The sequence below is a fragment of the Amblyomma mixtum genome, chromosome 2, assembly GCF_055824585.1.
Source record: "Amblyomma mixtum isolate Tamu chromosome 2, ASM5582458v1, whole genome shotgun sequence".
NCBI classification, from domain to species: domain Eukaryota; kingdom Metazoa; phylum Arthropoda; class Arachnida; order Ixodida; family Ixodidae; genus Amblyomma; species Amblyomma mixtum.
Genome location: NC_143013.1, coordinates 37006813 through 37028589, shown reverse-complemented (window position 1 = coordinate 37028589; position 21777 = coordinate 37006813). Strand labels below are relative to the sequence as shown.

General features: G+C 50.7%; 1 protein-coding gene across 1 annotated transcript; it reads right to left on the bottom strand.

The window, feature by feature from the left end:
* Window positions 1–17095: 17095 nt before the first annotated feature.
* LOC149359001 (uncharacterized) lies at window positions 17096–19649 on the bottom strand. Its single transcript, XM_089568960.1, has 4 exons — window positions 19554–19649; window positions 19238–19445; window positions 17744–18757; window positions 17096–17222 (listed from the first exon to the last, which is right to left on the bottom strand). The coding sequence occupies exons 1-3, from the start codon at window positions 19647–19649 to the stop codon at window positions 17754–17756; spliced, it is 1308 nt and encodes a 435-aa protein (XP_089425086.1). The 3' UTR covers window positions 17096–17222; window positions 17744–17753.
* Window positions 19650–21777: the final 2128 nt, after the last annotated feature.

The following is a 21777-nucleotide window of genomic DNA, read 5'->3' as shown; positions in this document are numbered from 1 at the left end:
CTCATGCCGTACATTAAACACCCTTGATGAACTGTGAGCTCCAAACGCTTGTCGAAGAAAAGTTTCAACTCCTTCTCAGCGACATGCGACGGCCAGCCAGCACTTGTGAAGTTCAGTACCTTGCTTAGTAAAGGATCACGCCTCGTTTCACGAGCGATGTCCTGGCCTGTGACAGGCAGCGTTTCCAAACGAAGCGAATAAAAAGTTTCGCTTTCTTCTGCCGATTGCTTTTCGCTGCTGTCGAGCGGCAAGCGCGATAAACAGTCTGCTTCCGCATTATCGGTAGATTTCTTGAATTCAAGAGCATAGTTGTAGGCTGACAGCGTCAGCGCCCAACGCTGCATGCGGGCAGCTGCCATCGCGGGAATGCCTGTTTTCGGGCCGAAAATTGTTTGCAGTGGTTTATGGTCAGTCACAAGCGTGAAGAACCTTCCGTAGACGTAGAAGTGAAACTTCTTTACGCCGAATACGAGGGCAAGGGCTTCTTTCTCGATCTGACTGTAGTTCTTTTCGGCACTTGACAATGTGCGGGATGCGTAGGCAACCGGTCGAACTGATCCATTGATCATTTTCTGCGAAAGAACTGCGCCTATGCCGTACTGAGATGCGTCGCAGGCAAGTTGAAGCGGTCGCTTCGGATCATAATGGGCAAGAACTGGAGGGGAAGCCATAGCTGCTTTTATCTCCGTGAAAGCAAGCTGGCATGACGCATCCCACGTCCACTCTGTTGTTTGCTTTAGCAGCCTGTACAACGGCTGTGCCAAAGTCGACAGACGCTGAACAAACTTGCCGTAATAATTGACCATCCCAAGGAATGACTGCAGTTGCTGCTTGTCTTTTGGAGCAGGCGCATTTAGCAGTGCCAATACCTTTTCAGGCGATGCGCAAACACCCTCGGCGTTGATGACGTGGCCCAGATAACGGAGCTCTCGTTGAAAGAACGAGCACTTATCGCGCCGGATGCGCACACCGCGTTCCTGCAATCTTGACAAGACGGCTTCCAAGTTATGGAAATGCTCTTGCTTGGTCTTGCCTGTGACCAGGATGTCGTCAAGGTAGCAACTGACTCCTTCCAAACCTTTCAGCATGTTGTCCATAATTCTTTGAAATATGCTTGGGGCGGACGAAATGCCGAAAGCCAGACGGTTCATAGTATACAATCCCTTATGCGTGTTTATCGTCAGTAGTTTCCGGGAGCTTTCCGCCATAACTACCTGCTGGTAGGCCCTACTCAAGTCGATCTTCGAAAATTCCTCTCCTCCTGCAAGCGCTGCTAGAAGGTCATCTATCCGAGGTAGCGGGTACCGGTCTACTTCCAGACAGGGATTGACGGTGGTTTTATAATCGCCACACAGCCGGAGGCTTCCATCCCTCTTCACTACCGGTACCAAGGGCGTTGCGTATTCGCTTGTAGCAACAGGCGTTATGATGCCCAGCTTCTCCATTTTCACAAGTTCCGCTTCTACTGCACCTTGCAGAGCAAAGGGAACGCTTCTTGCCTTTACAAACTTCGGCTGTGACCCTTCGCGAAGGACAAGCTCGGCCTGCTCTTCCGTGATGGTACCTAGCTCATCCTTGAAAAGTTCGGAATGGCTGTCTAGCATGGCTTCCAGCTTTTCTTGCCAGTGCTTTGACATTTCTCGAGAGAGACCAAGGTGATTAAAAAAAACTAGGTTCTTCCAATCCAGACGAATATCTTGCAACCATTCTCTGCCGAGGAGTGCCGGTCCTGTAGTGTCCACGACGTACAGGGGAAGCTCCACGCTCTGGTCGTTGTGGTGCACGACGACTTTCGCCAGACCCTTCGGTTTTACTATAGCCCCAGTATACGTGCGCAGCTTTAACGATGCTGGCTGAAGTCGCTTACGTGGAAACAGCCTCTGGTATTCGCGCCATGATATGACGGATACGGCTGCGCCGGTGTCAAGCTCCATCGTCAGTAGGACACCGTCAACGTTCACGGGTACAGTAAATGGGTCTGCGTTGACTGATTTAAGTGGGACAGACGACTCGTTTCGGACGGACGTGAGCATCTTCACACGTTTCCGGGGCTTTGCCTCCCTAGCTTTCTTTCCTTTCCTGCAGGCGCGTTGAATATGCCCTTTTCGGTTACAATTATAACATGTATCGCCGATATGAGGGCATGCTTCGCTAGAATGATTGGGTGACCCGCAACGGAAGCAGCTTGGCGACATCACAGACTGCTGTTCGCCTCGAACCTTATTCACTTCGTACGCCGGGGATGCGCTGTTATGCGTGAACGCCGCGCTTTTAGTTGCAGTTTCCATGGCAAGAGCTCTATCTACGGCCTTCTGGAAGGTTAGCTTCTTGTCTTCCGTGAACAACACACGCTGAATGTCCTCGCGGAGCAGGCCGCAAACGAAACAGTCCCGGAGCGCTTCATCCAAGAAACTTCCAAATTCGCAACTCTGCACCAGCCTTCGAAGTTCCGCGACAAATTCTGTAATGGACTCACCGCTTCGCTGTGACCGCTTGTAAAATTTCGCACGCTCTGCGATGACGGACGACTGCGGCGCCAGGTGATCGCTCAGGAGTTTCAGAAGACTGTCAAACTCTCGTGACGACGGTGCGTCCGGTGCCGTCAGCGACTTGAGCAGCGCATAGGTCTTCGCGCCGATGAGACTTAGGAAAGCAGGAACCTTCTTTGCTACCGGAACATCATTGACCAAAACATAGGCTTTCAACCTTTCCTCGTACGAGCGCCAGTCACTCGTGGTCTCGTCGAAAGGTTCAATGTGGCCGATGTGACTCATGACTCACTTGGAAGTTTCGGCTGCCGTGATGCCAGTTTCAGGAATTTCACCGCAGGGAAATCTTCGTGGCGGGAAGCTTTTACACAGAGGCCAGGTTCTTCACACTGCGAATTCCGTACGGCGGTCGTCCCATCCTCGTCGCCAATATGTCATGTCTGGCATCCAAGAACTGGGCGGCGTAGACGTAGCATCGAAGGAACGTTTATTCCTGCTACTTGGCAGGAAGCCAACAGGTTACATACTGAGCGCGGTGGGCCCGTGCGAGCGGTCTTTTAAAGCCAGCACGGGCTACCCGATAAGAGATAGCCGGGCAGTGAGCATGCGCAGACATTACGCGATAACACGAGTGCTTGGTTTCGCGCGCACACAACATGCGCCTTTCCTTTTCTCCGAAACCAGGGGAAGGTTTAACTCCGCTAATTTTGAGGAAATTAGCGCATGGGTCAATGAGCATCTTAATTGCGCATTAAGGTACTTGGCGGTGGTGTCCACCTACAAAAAACTAACAGTCTTCGTTGGCGTAGATGACGCGGCGCAATCCATGCCCGGCTTTGCAATGGTGGTGGTGGTGAAAACATTTATTACGAAGGGACAGGAGGTATGCTTGGATCAGCTGACAAGGGAACGATCCTTACAAGCACTGGGTGGAGGTCCCTAGTTTGGGACCCCAGTGGCGGGGGCCGCCGCCGGGGCGCGCCCCTAAGGCTTGTTGGGCCTGTAGACAGCCGAGCAGGATCGCCTCCTAGGTTGGGTTGGGGATGGGGGGAATAGCCGGGTGGAAGGGGCCGGCCCACACCATATGACAGGTATCTGAAGATAGCGCTCTACAGTGCGGGCAGCTGCCGCTAAAGGAGGGGTCCAAATGTTTTAGTGCTGCTGGGCAAAGTAATGTGTTGGTGAGAAGGCGGAGAAGAAGCTGCTCATTCGCCTTCTTGAGGCCTTTCGCGGTACTCTCCACCGTTTTCTGCTCCTGTCGAGAACGCGTTGCAAATTACTTGTCTCATTTTTTCGCGTAGGAACTCTCAAGCCACAAAGGCCAGCACATTAAGAGCAGTGGTAGCGGAAAACATTTACGGACAGATATACGTACGGGTCGTTATGCATGAGCTGGCCCCGAGGGGGCCAGCCCTTAGAAGTACTAGGTGGAGGTCCGTAATTCGGGACCCCTGTGGCGTCGGCTGCCGCTCGGGCTCGCCCGACCAAGACCCCTTTGGTCTGCAGGCCAGAGCAACCGAGTAGGGTCACCTCCCAGTCCTCCCGAATTGGATTGGAGGAGGGATATAGCGCGTGCCCAGCAAAAAACCGTGCTTTCGTACAATATTTCGTGCTTATCAATGCTAAACCGTCAGCCTTTTTTTTTTTTTGTGATGCATATCCCACCTGGTTCTTAATATCACCACCGATACCGCAAACGCAACTTTGCTTTGCGCGTACTGTGGCTTGTTTTAAAAATTTCAGGCCACACACCACCCACTACCTCTTAAACCTGAAGGAACATTTGGTAACAGTTCTTTCTCCGTCCATTCTTTAAACCTTCTGCCACTGGCCGTCGTTGCCTCTGATACCAGAGTTTGCGAATGACATTGCTCGCTGGCTGTCGACGAGTCATGTCAGTAGCGACAGCTGCCAGTGACAATTGGAGGCAAGAAGAAACACTGCCACTGAATCTTTACGAAATGGGGCTCTTCGCATTTTAGTTATTTTCGCATGGGAATAATTAAATTTCAGTGGGATAGACAATAACCAAACCAGTGGCCTATATTTTTCGAGTAGGTGCGTACTTTCAGGCAGCCATTTGTGCGCTAAAACTCGGGGAATCAATCACGGAGAAATTTCTGACGAGGCGGGCACAGGAGAAAAAAAAAGCCGGATTACGTTCTCTCCCCATATCAAGACACAGCCTTCGTGTCACCGCTGTCGGCAAGTCCAGACTGGAACCAGGTAGTAGACGCGACGACCATGACTTACCACGCTCCCACTTAGGCGTCCAAATATAGCGCGCCGCCCGGTTTAATCGTGTTATCTCGGCGCGAGAGAAAGTGATCACAGACGGAGCTTCTGATCGCCATCAGCTGCTGTCGGACGTCGCAAGGCTTTCACTCTGTGAGAAGCCCCAGCGGGCAGGAATCAACCGATGGTGGGGTGAGTGAAAGATGGTGGGGGGAGGGAGTCGTCATTGCTCCCAGGCAGCGACGATGCTAACGGCCTACAACAAGACAGCATCGTCACCGGACCAGTCAATACAACGGCGACGACAAGAACGGTCGCGCTTCGCCTCTCGCGTGCGCATCGCGCGTCGCCGGTCGCAGCGGGGGTCTCAACAGCCAAGCCTCCGTCGCGGCGGCGACGCCGGCGGTGAGGCAGCGACTGCAGCGTGGCTCATCTGGGTCAGCCTTGGGAAGTGGACGCGCTCCCTTTTGTGCCAGGCGGCGCCAGAGGTCAAGTTAATGGCGACCGTTTCGGTACGGCTCTCAACCCGGAGAGAGGCAGCGTGTGTGCGCGCCGCCGAGACAAGAAGACAACAAAGAAGCACAAGGGAAGCCGCTCACGGCACGTGGAAGTTAGAAGAAGGCCTGCCCGGCGAGGTCGTGGTTCTTGGGAGGGGGGTGTCACGACCACGCAGGAAGGAGAAAACTCCGCTTCCATCCTCGTGGAAAAGAAAGCCCGCCGGGAGGAACTTTCTTTTTCTTTACCGTCACCACGACGGCCACTATGCGACTCTGCCGACCCGCCGTTGTAGCTGAGGCAGTGGCGGTGGTCGCTGGGTGCGGAGGGGGTTTCCTTTGTTTGGGATATTCCATATATGCCGCGAGGCTTTCTTCGGCGGGGCGATTGCCAATTTGAGAGAATCGCCGACCGAGGCACAATTACCTCTCCCCACCCACACCCTGTCTCTCGCTGTCCTCGCTGCTTTATTTCGTCGTGAATTGGCCGACGTTCCGCCGGGGCCGAACACGAACTGCCCGGCGCGGCGATCTTTCCTGGATATTGAAGGAGGCTTCGTTCCAGGAGCCTGCACGAACTTGCTCGGCTGCCGCGCGAATGAACGGAGCTCTGTCGTAGAAGATCGCGGCAGCAGCTATACCAGGAGCCAGGGAAGAGGAAATACGGGGTGAACTTCAATGATGGAGAAAGACGCTTCCTATGGGAAAAGGTCGAGGTGAAGGAAGTATTGCTCGCTTGTTCCGCTACTGACTTTGGGAAGCCTCTTTTCCTCTAGTCTCGAGAAATGGAAGCTGGTGCAACCGCAGCAAATTGTAAGAAAAAAGGTGTTAAGTATAGAAAATATACATTGCTTCGTTGGCACTAAATTCGCCCCAAAAGAACAAAGCACAGCTCAAAAAGGTACCTCGAAAGAAGAGCAAAAAAAAATACTTCAAATGGCAGTACAAGATGGGTTCGTCAATGAATTGTGTCCTCTGTGTCAGCATAAAACCAAAAATACGAGTCCGAATTCACTCAAAGTCTCACGCGTAACGTAAGTTCACAATTAGCGCGCACTTTTTCTGGGATCTTAATCGAAGTCCAAGGGGACTGGCCAGCGTTCAATGCCAGCCAACCCAATTCAAACCTACGTTTGATGCGATTTGTGAAGTGGCAGAGAATTGGCTATTTACTTCATTTTTTAACAAGGTAACTGCGCTGTGCGTGCTTGGGTAACAGTTGATACAAGTTTTCTGCTGGGAGACGAATGAAAAATAAACTAAAGGAAGGAACATTGAAGGCCAATAACGAACCGATTGTGAGGGGCCGGGTTGGTCAATCGCAGACATCGGGAGACAGATAGTGCATTTCGTGTGCTCGACGGAAAGGGCAAATTTACTGCTCCTACTTCTTTACTGCTTCCTACTCTCCTACAAGGAAGAAAAATTAGGAATTTTTCTTCCTAATTAGGAATTTTTCTTCCTTGCCAAAGAAAAGTAATTCTTAGTGTTTTTGCTTAGTAGATTAAATGTGCTGTCGTATTTCTTGGAAGTAATGCCTTGAATACAGTAGGCTTTCTCATGTAGAAGTGCAATCTGTGAGTTGCCGGGACACTACCACTGCATAATATTTAGCATAAAAAAAAAAGGCTCTAGAAAGAGCTTCTAATGTTTCTTTGCTAATTTGTCGCAGAAGACGCTACGTAAGCAGGAAAGTTAACTTCAGTTCTGAACAAAACAACATGAGAAACTTACTGCTTTCATTTGTCTCTTAACTTTCTATTGTTAAGCTTTCAGAACACGTGACGCAAACTGAAAATTAAGCAAGACATATGACTCACTTTTAAATTTTACTTTTTGTTCTTAATAGTACGCTCGTGATACACTCTAAGAAATAAGTTCGTATAAGAATTTATGAAGACACACGTAACTAAAATATACGCGAAATATGAGTACGTCCGCAGCCGCACTCCGTTATCGAAGGAAGTCGACATCATCTGCGCTGCACGCCAGTGCTGTGGAATTATTGGGCATCGCAGGAACCTGACGGCTGCAAAAAAAAGTTCCTCCGTCACCCATAAATTACTTCTCGCGCTCCTGGTCTAGGACTTATGGGCTCGATTTAGCGCCGCCGTAACGACAACCGAAGGAGCTGCGTAGCCGAGTGCTGTGACACGCACACCCAATAAACCTCCTCCATACTGCCACGCAACATCACGTGCAAAGCTTGCGTTGTTTCTTATTTCCTTGCCGCTGCGAAAGAACGCAACAATGCCAAGCCCCAAGAAGCCTGCACGTCGCAGTTTAGTTCTGGTTTTGTCTGTATGTTTTTACTTCTGTTTCCCTCTCGTTCACGCTCGATCCTATGGTGCCGCGTCTGGAGCGTGAATGGAAGAGGCCGTATACAACGCGCTCCCAGAGCGCAGCTCAACAGCGCGTCGAACTTCCTTCAGCCATTCGGCGGCCGCTTTTGTCGCCCTGCTCAGGAGCCGGTCTCGAACGTACCGGGGTGCCGCCATTAAAGAACAACTTCTTCGCCTTTGCCATTAGTGCACGCATAACAAGTTCCGCCGGTGTGTGAGTGTGGGCCCGGACGAGCCCCCTTAAATATAGCAGGTCGTTCGGAGGAGCCAGACCGGTGTAAAGATGGCTTTCAACTGACGGAAATAGGCCACTACTCGTCGTGTAGCAGTGCGCATAGCCCAGGTCCCGGCAATTCTCGAAACTGCCTCATCTTGCGCTCCTTCGTAGTTCCCGCTTTCGCCGTTGCCGCTGCTTTCTGCTTTGCGTTTTTCCTCACCGTAATGCGTTGTAATCCGTCAATGCTCGTCGCGCTCTTCTCTGACATAACGAAAGTTGAGGGAAAAATCTTTCCGCGCGTCTTCTCTTAAATTAGAACGGAGAGAACCGTTCTGGGATGTTTCGTTTTCTTTTTTATCTTCTCTTTTCTGGTGCCATTCGCGTGTAGCAGTTTTGCAAGTTCTTACAAAACGACGAAGACGCCATAGAGGCCGTATTTTTTATGACTTCCTTCCTGTCTGCCCTCGCGCAATCAATTTACTTGTCGCCTCCAAAATTATGTGCTGCTCCGTATCTCGAGCTACCACGCAAAGTTCAAAAACTACATTTTCTTTGGCTTTTCTCTTTAGTCTCAAGCATATTTGTGTGAGCCATTCTCATCTCCACTTTTATGTTTATATGTGCGGCCTTCTAAAAACTCTCCGGCAGTTCATCATTTAAATTACATAAAATGTGTTAAATGCGTGAAACTAGTTCACGTGAATGAGCTGTTAGATTCGTTGGCTAAGAGATAGTTGGTCATGCTGAAAGCTCATTTATTAGGTCGGCATTGAAACATAGACACAAAGGGTATAGAGTGAAAACGTCAGAAGTCGGACTGTTCTCCCTCCTAATTATTGTACATAAGGAAAGGGGAGTAAAATATAGAGATGGTATGATGATAATGATAATGATCAATATGGATACTGTGCAGTTTCATTGTAAAAGAGAAAACGTATTTCACAGCGCGGCGAGTCCCTGTCGTACAGCAGTGACGCATACACCCCGTACAAATTTACACCACACGAACATGGGTAGAGTCAATACTGCAACGCTAACGTTAAGAAGAAAGAAGAGAGCACAGTGAGCCAAGGAATAAACGCGGACTAATGACATCCTAGCCGAAGCCACGCAGAAGGAATGGGCTTGAGCAGGACATGTAATTCAAAGGCAAGATGACCGATCGTCGGTCAAATGTTTAGGGGAATCCTCCGAGGTGCAGTAGATTTGTAGTAAGAGAGTAATTGCTGATTGGCATCCACCAAAACGCAGCCATACGACTGCAAAAGAAAGCTATAATAACCGGTGGTCGTTAAGGGTGACGGACTGGATTCTAGGAGAAGGCAAACGTAGGAGAGGGCGGCAGAAAGTTAGGTGGGTAGATGAGATAGAGAAGTCTGCGGGAATAAGGTAGCCGCAGCTACCTCAGGGCAAAGTTAATTGGAGAGATATGGGAGAGGCCTTTGCCCTGCAGCGGCCGTAGTCAGTCTGCTAATGACGATGATTAAAACTTGACTCCGGCGGTGAAATATGGCATATTAGTTGACACCTAGTGTGGTGCAGCGGTTAAGCGATGCGCCACTTCAGTGGCAGGTGACTTTGGGGCTTGTGAGACAAAGGTTGTTGTTCCCAAGCTCCCATAAGGCTCATGCGCAGAGCCACGGTTTGCAAGTGGCAGTTGCAATGAATTTATTTCAGTTAATCTTATTGTCACGTATCGCGGAGGGAAGGTAGCTTACAACCCGCTGGACAGAGAACTTTACTGCGTTTTCACGTACCTCAATAGTCAGTACGGGCACGTCAGAGACCCGGAAACGCACCGACCTACCGCTTCATCCGTAAACAATCGGGCCCTGCCAACGAACGTGATTCGGTGAGCAAACACAGCCTAGCCAGGATATGAAAACAACGCGATGTTTTCATTAAGTCACCTCGAGCCAACTATAGACCAATCTAGACTACTGAAAGAGTTTAGGTTCAGGTTGTTGTCAGCGACAGAGATCTCTCGCCGTAGGCTAATGATTTAGTAATTGGACGCCATCCGAGGCTGAGACTTCCGCTTGCAAATTTCAAAGATGAAAGCGAGAGAACAAAGTGGGTGAAACAAACACGGCGGAACAGGAGAGAAACGTGAGGAGACGCACGTGAGCATGTATTAAAAATACACCAAGAGGAAACGCCACTGATTACTGTTTATAGAATAGTGCAAATCGAAGACGCTGATAAATAAGAGGCTTGGTTATAATCGTTGCACACTTTCTAGTCTCTGGTAGATGGCGCGCACCATTCAGTGTAGTCGAATGCTGTTCTTTATCCTAATGTGTGAGCGCTCGTAATGAGCGCTTTCTTCTTTGTAAAGATGTTGCAGAAATTAGCGCACTGTGCGTGATCTCATTTCTACTCCATGGTGAAATTTATTCATTTCATTGCGCTCCTAAAATGAATTGCCTCATGCATAACGTAGGCCATAAGGACTATTCGGTTTTCGCTTTCGGTGCTGCGTCTCACATGACCAGACAGTAGGCTTCCGTTTTACGCACACCCTGCATAGTGGCATAAAGGTTATGGTCACATTTGTATTGCTCGTGTACATTCATAACCTGGCATTTCGTGTGAGGTCCTGCTCGCTGCTGTGAAGTAGGCAAGGCTGTCACGTGGATGTGTGAGGTTGGGACGGGGCAGGGGGGGGGGGGGGGGGGTTTATAGCTTTTCCCTGTGGGAACCGGGTGTTACAGAAGGCCTTCCAGGTCTCAAAAATATGCTGTTCGTACACTGTTGAGCGTTCCGGGCTACTTATATCAGCTGGGAAAGACCACCTGTACGATGATAATTTTGCCATGGAATGGTAGTGCTCTCTACCTGACCTCAACCTGATGGAAATGCTCTCAACCTATTAAACTTCCACTAAATCTGAACCGCTGCAGCAATGCACAGCAAGGCTAGTGCCACCGTAGCCAGCAACAGCTTGAACCGAAACGTTGGCATTTGTGTCGGCAGTTTTTGCTTTATTCACTCAGACATGCAACTGTGTTCAGCTTTACTGAAAACAAACATTCACAGGTTTAAAAACACTATTGACTGATCCGGATTCTGGATTTCTTGCTCTTGAAGGGTTTTCAGGCCTCATGCTGCCTGTATCACAGAATAGGTGCACGTTTACGCAAATAAATATGCTCAGTAGCTAACACCTGTTTAAAGATTACTTACCATTTTTGAAATTGGACGGCTGAGTCCCCTACATACCAGCTCTTCAGGTGCAAGAAAACCGTTTCGTACGTCCCCTCCTACTGTCCACAGTTCAAAGCTCGGCAAGTGCCTGCCGTGGCTGTACTGTAGTGGTTAGATTCCCGTTTCTTCAAGGAAGCCACGTATCTGAGATACTGGCTTCACCTTTCATCAAGAGCCGAGAAGGCCACCGCACATTAGCTCAGCATATGAAAGCTACAAACCTTGGTTGTCGCCTGTAGAAGAACAACTGTTTGTTTGTTCTTGTTGTTCTTGTTCATCCCGTTCTCATTATTAATGTTGTTGTCTTGTTTGTTGCTCTTCTCAGCCTCGCTACACTTTTTCTTCCACCCTCTTTCACTCTCTTCATCCTCTCTTTAAGAGGAGGGTGACCATCAGACCATTACAGGCCTCTAACCTTCCTGCCATTGTTTTCTTGCTTCCCCATGATTACTGGCCTATTAAAAGAAATACTCCACTTCATAAAATAAAATAAAAGCCATCAAGTCTTTATTTACTTTATCGCACGCCAAAATTTCAACAGCCTTGAGCTATAATAGAAGCATGTGTGAGCTGGCCGGCCCTCCGTGCCAAAATCTGGGTTACAACACGTGCAGCTCCGTCTACAGGCCACGACAATCCACGGCGCATCGCCCACTGCCGCCGCCGCTTCACTCCTGTCGGACAAACACGCGCGCACGAGGAAGTGCAAGAGCAGCAGCGAGCCGTCCTGGCTCCGAGCATCCGGGAAGTGAATCGCGGCTGTTATTATCGCGGCGCTGGTTGTCCAGACGCAGGGGGACGACGAGACGAGCAGTGCCGGGTACTTGCGACAGGCGTCGCGAGCTGCGCTGCTACGCCGATCTTCTATCACGAGCATGAAAGAAAAATGCATTGTTCTTACCGCAACAAAAGCAAAGCGGAACGATGACGCCCTGACGGAAAACGCGATGTCTTGCTTCTTCAAGGAACCCCGCAATAGGTCGATCTACCGGTCCGCAGAGCTATGGATGGAAAGTAGCTCTGAAACTGCTGTGATGTAAAGTGGTGGCTGTGGTAGTGGCTGAAAAGTGTAAGGAGGTAAAGGACCGCAGTGTCTACGTAAGAGATCAAGAGGATAGATCGGCATTACAAACCCACTGTTCCACAGCGGCGTTGTTTAGGACACGAAATAAAGTCTCCACACGGAACTTCGCTTTGTGGGGAAAATCAGTCAAGCAGATGAAGATCAAAAATTTATTTCATTGTTAGCTCTATGAGACTCATTGTTTGGGGCCTTTGTACTATTCTACTTAGACTTGTAATTCTAGGGCGACCAGAAAGCAGCCCTATGTCCAGCCGATTGTTTCTCATCCAAAAAGCACGTGTTCTTCCTCCTTGTCTTCACCGCTACCTTTGACGCCTTTCAAACCTTTCCCCATTCATCTTGAAGCCCGTTTACCCACGCCTATCAGTGCTTTCTACGCTGTTTGCATTGATATCAAACCACGCGGGTCTGCATTCAAGCTCAAGGGTATAAAACGTCAGAAACAGAAGGAAGCATTCAGACAGCGACCCCCTAGCGACGTTGATTGAGCTAAACTGAAAGCATTAACTCTCCGAGACGCGCTCGCCTGGCGCGCGCCCCCCGTCTGCGCTTGGAAGCCTCGGGGCACTGCCACAACACAGCACGTCCTCGTACGTGTCTCGCGGCTGCCCCAGGTGAGGTGAGCCGCCCTTCCTCGCCTAGCTGACACAGAGAGGAAGGAACAACGTGTCAGCTTCGCGGGCGCCGTGGCGGCGGGGGAGTGAAAGCCGGGCCGCTTCTTGAAGCCGCAGCGACGAGGAACACGCGCCTGGATGGAATTGTTGTCGCGCCTTGGTGGCTGTGTGGCCTCGCGCGGTCGCCCGGGTTCGTTCGCGCGCGGAATAGAAGAAAAGTCTCGGGGCGAGGAAAGCGGGTGGGCGTGAAAGGTTCGCCCTGCCACCGCCGCCGTATCAGAGGAATCCAATGACTGCGGCGCGTATAAGAGAAGAGTTGAGCAGGAGAGCGCCTGCGCATCTCTCGAAATAGCCGGGCCGACCGACTGGCCGGCAGTGAGGGTTGACAGCTCGTCAGGGCTAAGCGTTCCTTGTCGGCGGTGGCGGGCCCAGCAACGGGACATTTCCTGCGTCGGTCAAACCCACAAACGCGCGCTTCACAGAGCGACCATTGGCTGCACCGCCGCCGCCGAAGCGCCTCTTCCTTCCTTTTATAGCTGCTATAGTTGCCGAGACTCCGAGGCCTCGCCAGCGCTGTACAGGAAAGTAACGGAGAGGGCCCGTGCAGATGCTGAACGCTGGGTGCACCTGCTCAGTTCTCCGAGACTGCAAAAGTCTTCTTCTCTAGTTCTTTTTCTTCTTTAGCTTCCTTTCCTCAAACATGGCTCTCCACGCCCTTGTGCTCAACCGCACTCTTCCTAAAAGTGCGACCTTTCACCGCCTTAGAGTCTTATACGCACATTTTTTTCGCTTCCTTTTGCTAGCCGGAGCAGGATCTGTCGTTCCCGGATTATTATGCACCTCCTCCCTCCTACTGCGAGCCATGCATACTTTTCGCGCGGTTATGTTTAGAAAGTGTAATTTCTATAGCCTTTCGGGGCAGCCGTGCATACAATGCCTCGGAAATAGGACGGTGGTGGCGGCCTCCGAAGCGGGCCCTCTTGAAGTGTGAGAACAATGCCTGTCGAACTTCCTTCATTTATCTGCACCTCTTAAGTCGCGTAGCTATGCCAAAGTGTCGCTTAGTTATCAACTGTGGATGTTCGTGCACGGCTTATTCTTGTGTACTTTGTTGAACACAATGGGAAACAGCTGGTCAGTATTTAGCCTGTGGAACTTGTTCTTTATCAAACACAGCGAAAGTGAAAGCACAAATTTTAGCCCCGTGTGCATTGTTTACTGTCAGCGACGTGTCTGTTGGCAACAGGGGCTAATGACATTCAGCTGCGTGCACGAATGCATAATGAATACGGATGTATCTGTGCGCAATGGCGGTGTTTATTCGACCGGTGCCGGCAGCCCAAGATCTCGAATCCCATGGCTGTGTACCTTACCTACGTAACACAAGCTAGATTCTTCAGATTCTTCTTCAAAACAAGAAATTCAAAAAAACTCGCACGCTGGCTTGTAGGTTTGGCGACATCGTAAGCTTCAAACCAAGTATTTCTGCACAGTCTGTCACTGTATGCGCTGAGCATGATTACGGCGACGGACCCCAGTACTATCTGTAGTTACAAAGAAAATGAAAGAAATGTGACAGGCCCTTTAAATGACCCGCCTTCATGCATTGATATATAATCTGTCATTGCTTAGCAAAGCATCTTACCGAACAAACCAGTCCAGGCTTCACGAACAATGACAGTTCAGTAACCTGGTCTAGACACATACTTTCTGCCGAGCTACCGAATTCCTGTAACATTATATAAGCCTAATGCTGTTTGGACCGTAATCACTCCTTACTACCCGCCGCAGGGGCTCAGTGGTTAGCGAGCTCGGCTGTTGAGCCCTAGAACGTGGGTTGGAACCAGGTCGTGGTGGCCGCGTATATATGGAGGCTAAATGGAAGGCGCCCTTTTGCTATGCGATGTCAGTGTAATGTCACTGCGTGGTAGAAATTAGGTGTGGTGTATTGGGGTTTAATGTCCCGAAGCAACTCAGGCTGTGAGGGACGCCGTGGTGAAGGGCTCCGGAAATTTCGACCACCTGGGGTTCTTTAACGCGCACTGACGTCGCACAGCACACGGGCCTATAGAATTTCGCATTCATCGAAATTCAGCCGCCGCGGCCGGGATCGAACCCGCGTCTTTCGGGTCAGCAGCCGAGCGCCGTAACCATTGAGCCACCGCGGCGCGTGGTAGAAATTAATCCGCAGCCCCCCACCCCTCATAGCCTACGTGTCGCTATGGGACGTTAAAGCCAATATACCTATGCCAGTGACTTACTGCCCGTCACATCTTCTAGAAAATAATTTCATTAACGTCAACTCACTATTGTACCACACCTACTGTCAAGAGTTGTCTGCTACAATTTATTAAAGCAGTTAAGTTGGCTTCGAGGCGTTTCGAAGGGCCATCAGACCATTGCCTCAGTCGATGCATTCGGGAAGTGTTTCTCGCGCATTTTCTATGTTCAGTACTGCCGTGATGAACGTAACGGGCGCAACATCGAAGTGGAAGTTGTCGTTCCGTTGTAATCTCTTTCGCAACTCACTTGCGATACTGACGCCTGTTGTACACTGCCGAGGAGTAGGCTTAGTATTTGTTTCAAGAAATGTTTCGGCACGGCAGACAAGGACAAAACGTAGAAAAAACACCACAGAGCGCCTACGTTTTGTCCTTGTCTGCCGCGCCGAAGCATTTATTGAAATATGTATGATCAAATGGCCTACAAAACAACCCTTCTAAGAGTAGGCTTAGATTGATCTTAAACCATCCAACTGTTTCCTTTCTATATCTCTCAGTGTCCACAAGCAAAACGTCAGACACATGTGAAGTGTGGTATACATTTTCATGTGCATCACGGGCTGCAGATGTTCACGAAAGTTAAGACTGAGAATTCGCACGTAAGAGGAAAAGTTTCCCAGCTGCCCCCACAACATTTAGTGCTCATGTTTCCTACAATGGTGCTTGTAGCGAGCATTAACGTTGCTCAAACAAGTGATGCAACCGCAGTATTTCATCTTTTTTTTTTCTGTACTGACGATCGCTCTATAGCGCATGTCGTTTACACGTTGAAAAGATGCAATACTCAGGTGAGAACTACATATCGTGCGTCTACTCTGTGTGACTCTCTAACGTGCTTCTCTTTTCACCTTACCGAGCGCTTCCATGTCGTTTCTTGCTGTTATCTCTAACAGTTAACTGCACGATGCTGACGCAACAAAGAACAATGTCATCACTGACATAGAAGGTACCTGCAAATAATAAGGTGCTCGCTTGAGTCAGAAGAGAAAACCTTTAGCGGTGCCAGCAACAGGAATATAAATTACTCGTTAGAGCACATGAATGGCGGATGTTCATGCAGCGAGTTAAACACCACTTCATCTCTTGGATTACACCACTCAAAGCTTTCTCTTGTCTACCAAAGTAAGAAAGCCAGGCGACGCTGTAGACCCACTGTCCTTCTCAGGCTGCACGCTCGCATGTACACACATGTGCATGACAAACTAATTTTTTTAGGATTGACAAGGCGGTTCGCTGGCTGTTCTTTTTCCCGAGTGAAGGCTTGCTTTTTGCACTTGCATTTACGTAGGAGATGCTGTTTAAGGAATAACGCTGTTGTTCAAGATTCTCGAGGTGCTTATTTATGCGTGAGTTTGGAATACACGCATCAGTACTGTAGTTTCTTGGGACGAGATTAGTCGGTCGACGTTTCTGATTTTGAGAAAACTGCGTCCAGGGTACTTGTAGCTGCAATTTTTTTCTGTGCATTCCGTGGTATGATCGCGACATCGAGCAACAATGAGAGTCAACCCAAGCAAGAACCAACGAAAGCATTGTCCGTTTTAAGACATCGAGGGTTTGTGTTCACGAGAAAGAGATGTCTTATCGATGTGTTTCATGGCAGGGTTTCGGCTTTTAAGCCGCGATGGAAACCCTGGCATAGGCCACTAAAGACGAAACAGAAAGCGGTACATAAAAAAAAACGCGATTGATAGATTGATCGCGTTACTTGCTAAAGGCTGAGATTGTAACTGACATGAGAAATCGGTACCTGTACTCCGTGTTTTAAAGCGGTCAGTGTAAACAGTGCGCCGATACTAGGCCCTGAGAAGTCATTACACCCAGTCAGCAATGCGGCTGCTGATGACGTCGAAAACAAAATTGCGTAATACTTTTTTCTTTCAGTGGCGCATTCAAGGCGTCCTGTGAGCATGCACGCTATGTTTGCTCGCAAGGAAATATTCACGGCCTAAGCTTATGAACCTTGAACCCACAGACTCGGTTCAGTGAAGCAAGATTGAGTCGTCGCTTTGCTGAACAGAAACAAACAAAATCAGATTCTTTTAACCATATTTACAAAAGTTTATTTTACAGAAGGGTTGAGATGTTCACGCAACGTCTCGCAACAGTATATTACAAAACAGGATGACCATGTTCGGCAGGTGTTCTCTGGTGCCGTCGCAGTGCTGGCAGTGGGCGCCTCGCTGAGCGGCGCATTTGGCAGGGCGGAGCAAGTTGCTCGCAGCTGGCAGCGATTCTTCATTTCAACTATCGAACGTCTGCAGAGAGAGAAAACAGAAAAAGCAGGTGTTAGAGACATCATTGGTATCCGGAGCCAGGACAATCACGCCATTCCAAAAGACGATAGCTGGAGCGTTTATCTCGAGTTCACCGGCTGATCAAGATGTAGAATGAGAAAAACAGTTAAGGTGTCGGCCCCTTAAGAACAGCCCTTACGTGTGGAGACGGGAGAAATCTTCGAAAGGCACACCTCAATTTCACTCACATAACAAAGAGCGCTCTGAAGCACGATACCAAAGATATAGGATCGTAAGCAGATGCCGAAAAATAAATAGAGGCACGGAAACGTCTCGATATTTTAGCATAATCGGCAACTGAGAAGGCTTGGTGGCCGATATTGCGCATCTGAAACGAAATACTGCACAGGTAGCAGATTCAAAACAAGTGAAATGTCCATTTAAAATTTCGCTGTTGACTGGAACAGACTACGACTGACCACGGTTGAGCACTACTAAGCGATAATGATTTCACTAGTCACAAGAACTAATCAGGTACTGACGTCATGAGGTCTAGTGCCATCCGCCTCCGTGGTGTCCTCCTCCTCCTCCACCTCCTACTGCGCCGGCACCGCCGGCAGCACCAGCGACTTCGACAACCTTGACTGGGATGGCAGCGAACGCGGCTCCTCCATGGCCTCCGCCGCCGCCACCGCCGTGTCCTCCACCGCCGTAGCCGCCGCCGCCACCTCCGAAGCCACCACCGTGGCCGCCACCGCCGAATCCTCCACCGTGTCCGCCGCCACCACCGCCTCCGCCGTGGTGGTGGACGTCAACGCTGAGGACGGCTGTATCACCGCCGCCACCGTGGCCGCCTCCGCCTCCTTCTTTGTGCGTGTCAGCAGCGGTGCCCAGCGGAATCTTGTGCACACCCTCGGCGACTTCGACCCTCGGGTGCGGGAACACGCTTCCGCCACCGCCTCCAGCGCCACCTCCGAAGCCTCCACCGAATCCGCCTCCGAGACCACCACCGAAACCGCCACCCAGTCCGCCACCGAGGCCGGTCACGCCACCTCCGAATCCACCGCCTCCATATCCTCCACCGCCAAATCCGCCGCCACCGAATCCGCCACCGCCGAAACCGCCACCGCCGAATCCGCCACCGCCGAATCCGCCACCGCCAAATCCACCACCGCCAAATCCACCGCCTCCAAAGCCGCCTCCACCGAAACCTCCGCCGCCAAAGCCTCCACCGCCGCCGCCGAATCCACCGCCACCGCCATCAACTCTCTGGATTTCGGCTACGTGGACTGAGGCTTGCTGTGGTCGAGGGATGCCCTGAGGGAAGCTGATCCTTGGTCCCGGAACATTGGTGGCGACCATGATTGGCTCGACGAGAGAGATGCCGTTGCCGGTGGCGACAAGTCCCTGCTTGTATTTGATGGGCAGCGGAGTGCGGTCAATGTGCGCGGTGTAGCGGGTGACTGGACGTGGAGCCGGAGCGGCACCGCCGCCGCCGCCACCACCGCTTACGGAGACTACGATGGTTTTGCTGGCACCGCCGCCGCCACCGCCGCCTGGAGAAAAAAAAACAGAATGTCGGGTCATGGCGATCAAGGCTTGCCGCAAGCATACGGAAGTCTAGTAATGGGCGAGCTTATCTGATGGTAATGACAGTAGGCGCAGAGCCGCCCTTGTAAACTGCCCAGTTGTGGTGCGTGTACTCGCCTTGCGCAACAGCCATTTAGAGAAGATCTCATCTGGACTGCCACTGCATTCGTTTTCCGTTCACGCGCATGTCCAAATGGCATCGCTGCAATTAATCTAAATGAATGAACTCCAAGCAGCTCCTGCCTCTGAAACTACTTCCTGGAATATCTGATTACGCTGTGTAAAAAGCGCCCTGTTCACAACAGTGTACGTTAAAACTTTTGCTTCCTTCTTTCGAACAGCTGGTACCGCGGCTGAGGCACGACAGCATGAGCTCGTGTCTTCAGCTGCCGAAAACCAGCACCGATGATGCATCAAAGCGCGCCTGCTTAAACAAATCATCACACCTCCAAAGCCACCGCCGCCGAATCCTCCACCGCCGAATCCTCCGCCACCAAATCCTCCTCCGCCGCCGCCTAGGCCACCTAGGAAGCTTGCGCCTCCGAGGCCGCCTCCTCCGAAGCCACCGCCTCCACCGCCGTAGCCTCCGCCGCCCCCGCCACCGCCGATGTCACCGGCCATGGCTAGAAGGGCGCACATGGCGACCGTCAGCACCTGCAAACGAAACACCGACTCCATGGACACCCCGTCGATACCCCGGACGCAGGCGTATATCCACTCGCGACGTCGGACGCGCCCGCGCTCTGGCGTCTCCGCGTTTACCTTGAAGGGATTCATGACGCGGCTGCTCGGGTCCCCGTGGGCCAGATGCCGCTGCTGCTGCCGACTGATGTGCTCAACAGTGGGGGCACTTGGCATTTATACGGGCCGCCTCGCAGCGCCCTCGGAGAGAGGTTGGCCCCCCGGCAGCAGCGAGCGCAACGAGGAAGAGGACGGCGACGGGAGAGTGCACGAGAAGAGAAAGTTGCGGGGAGGGCCGGGCAGGAACCCTCGCGGCGGCTTCCCGGCGAAAGGGAAAGGACGGCCCGGACCATCTCCCACCACTACTGGCCGGCTGGCCCGGATGGAAGAGCAAAACATTGCCATTCTTGAGGCACGGGGCGAGAATAGCCGGTCGGTGGTCGTCGGTGGACGTTCCTGCGCCGCCGCCGCCGCTAGCGTTGGCTGGACCGCCAGGCAACGTCCGTCGGGCGGGAGAGGAGGAGGTGCGGCGGGCGCTCGGCGGACGGACGGGTCCTGACCCCTAACGAGTTTCCTCGGATGAAAGTGGAAGTCGAAACTCGAACGCGCGCTCCACGCCGGACGGATGCCTCCCGAGCCAGGAGGAGATGGCACACTTCCCCGTTGTCTGGGCGCGCGCGCGCCTCTCCACTGACGCTGCTGCTGCTGTGCTCGCTGAGCGAGGGGGCTGCCCGCGATCATTGCGCGATCACCTTGCACGGATTGTCTGGTGGGGAAAAATAAATAACGCAAGCGAAAATGTAGGCGCGGGAAAGTTAGGCGACATGTGTTCTCTTCCTCCTTGACATGGAATGTACAACCCCTTCGTACGGTGCTCCGCATTACGCGCTGTTCTTGCAGTGCAAGTTGCTCCGGAATGAACTGTCCTCAGACACGACAATAAGTGATGTACATCTTGTACTGGGACAGACGAGGTGCGAGTTTTGCCAGACGCTGTGTTTGGAGCTTCTGCTGCTCGTGGCAAGAAGGGGAAAATTAAGGCTTGTTAAAAAAAATCTAATATTTCAATCTAGTCATTATTTATTAAATCTTCGTCGGCTAATAATGTCTGCAGTGCACAAAAAAAATGTATAACTAGCTTTCATCTTTCTCATCGCAACTTTTTTATGTGACGCATATTTAATCACTATGAGCCGCCCATTTATCACTTCCATGCTACCAATGAGGAATAATGAGCTTCTTTAGTGCAGTGTGCTGTGCTAAATAAATATAGTTTCATTACTCACATATTTTTGTCTGCCTGACACGAAAATTGTTCCCTAAGCTCGCATTATACAACATTACCGGTGCAGCCTCTACTTAGATTACTTGTTCGCGAGCAACCTGTGATACCCACTTCAAACGCTGGATGTCATGGAAACTTCACAGAATGTCAAATATACGGATGAAGAAACTTCTGTCGCTTCTACGTACTAGCTATTTCCGTTAGCTCCCCACTCATGGCTGCGAGTTAACCTTACTTATTCTGTTGGAATGTCAGTCCCTAATTCTTATTTTGAAAATCAGACATTTTATCGTTAAAAATGGCATTTTATGCCTCCCTCTTGCATGTTCCCCAAATTGTGTTCAGATTATTTACTCGGAATAGCATTCTCGATCATGGACCTAAATAACAACACACTGGCGCCTGCACTCTTAGTCGTAATCGATTTGTAACTTTCCCGGCCAGAATAAAACTTGCTGTTTGCGAATATTCGAACTTTCGAATCGCGAATCGAATGGCTTCCTATTCAATTTACTGAACGAATACGTAAATACAGGTTCAAAGTTATTTAAACATGGTCCTATCAGATTTTGAGTAGGTTTCGAATAATGAATATGATGAAATGGTGATGTAGCGGTGCTCTAGCAGACAACACATAGAATGCACCACGTGACGCAGTCACAGACACACGCAGGTTTTCAACTTAGTTTATTTTTGACGGGGCGCATTTTTATACGCCCTTAATCGTGAGAAATAGAAACACAAGTAACACAAAAATACAAAAGAAAAAACAAAGAATCGTCTCAGTTTTCTTCGACGGCTGCTTCCAAAACAGTGACCACTCCGACGGCCAACTGCATGCTGCCGCGATCGTGGTGTATACGCAGGAAGGAGGGTTCAGTATAGCGACGTGGTCTGTTCTTGCGGCGGTGGTTATAATTCTCGCGCACGGCCTCCAAGATTGCGCTACGCACACGGTTTCAGCCAGATTTAGCAAAGAATGCCGGAAAGCCTAATCTCGGGCCGGGCTCATAGCTCGTT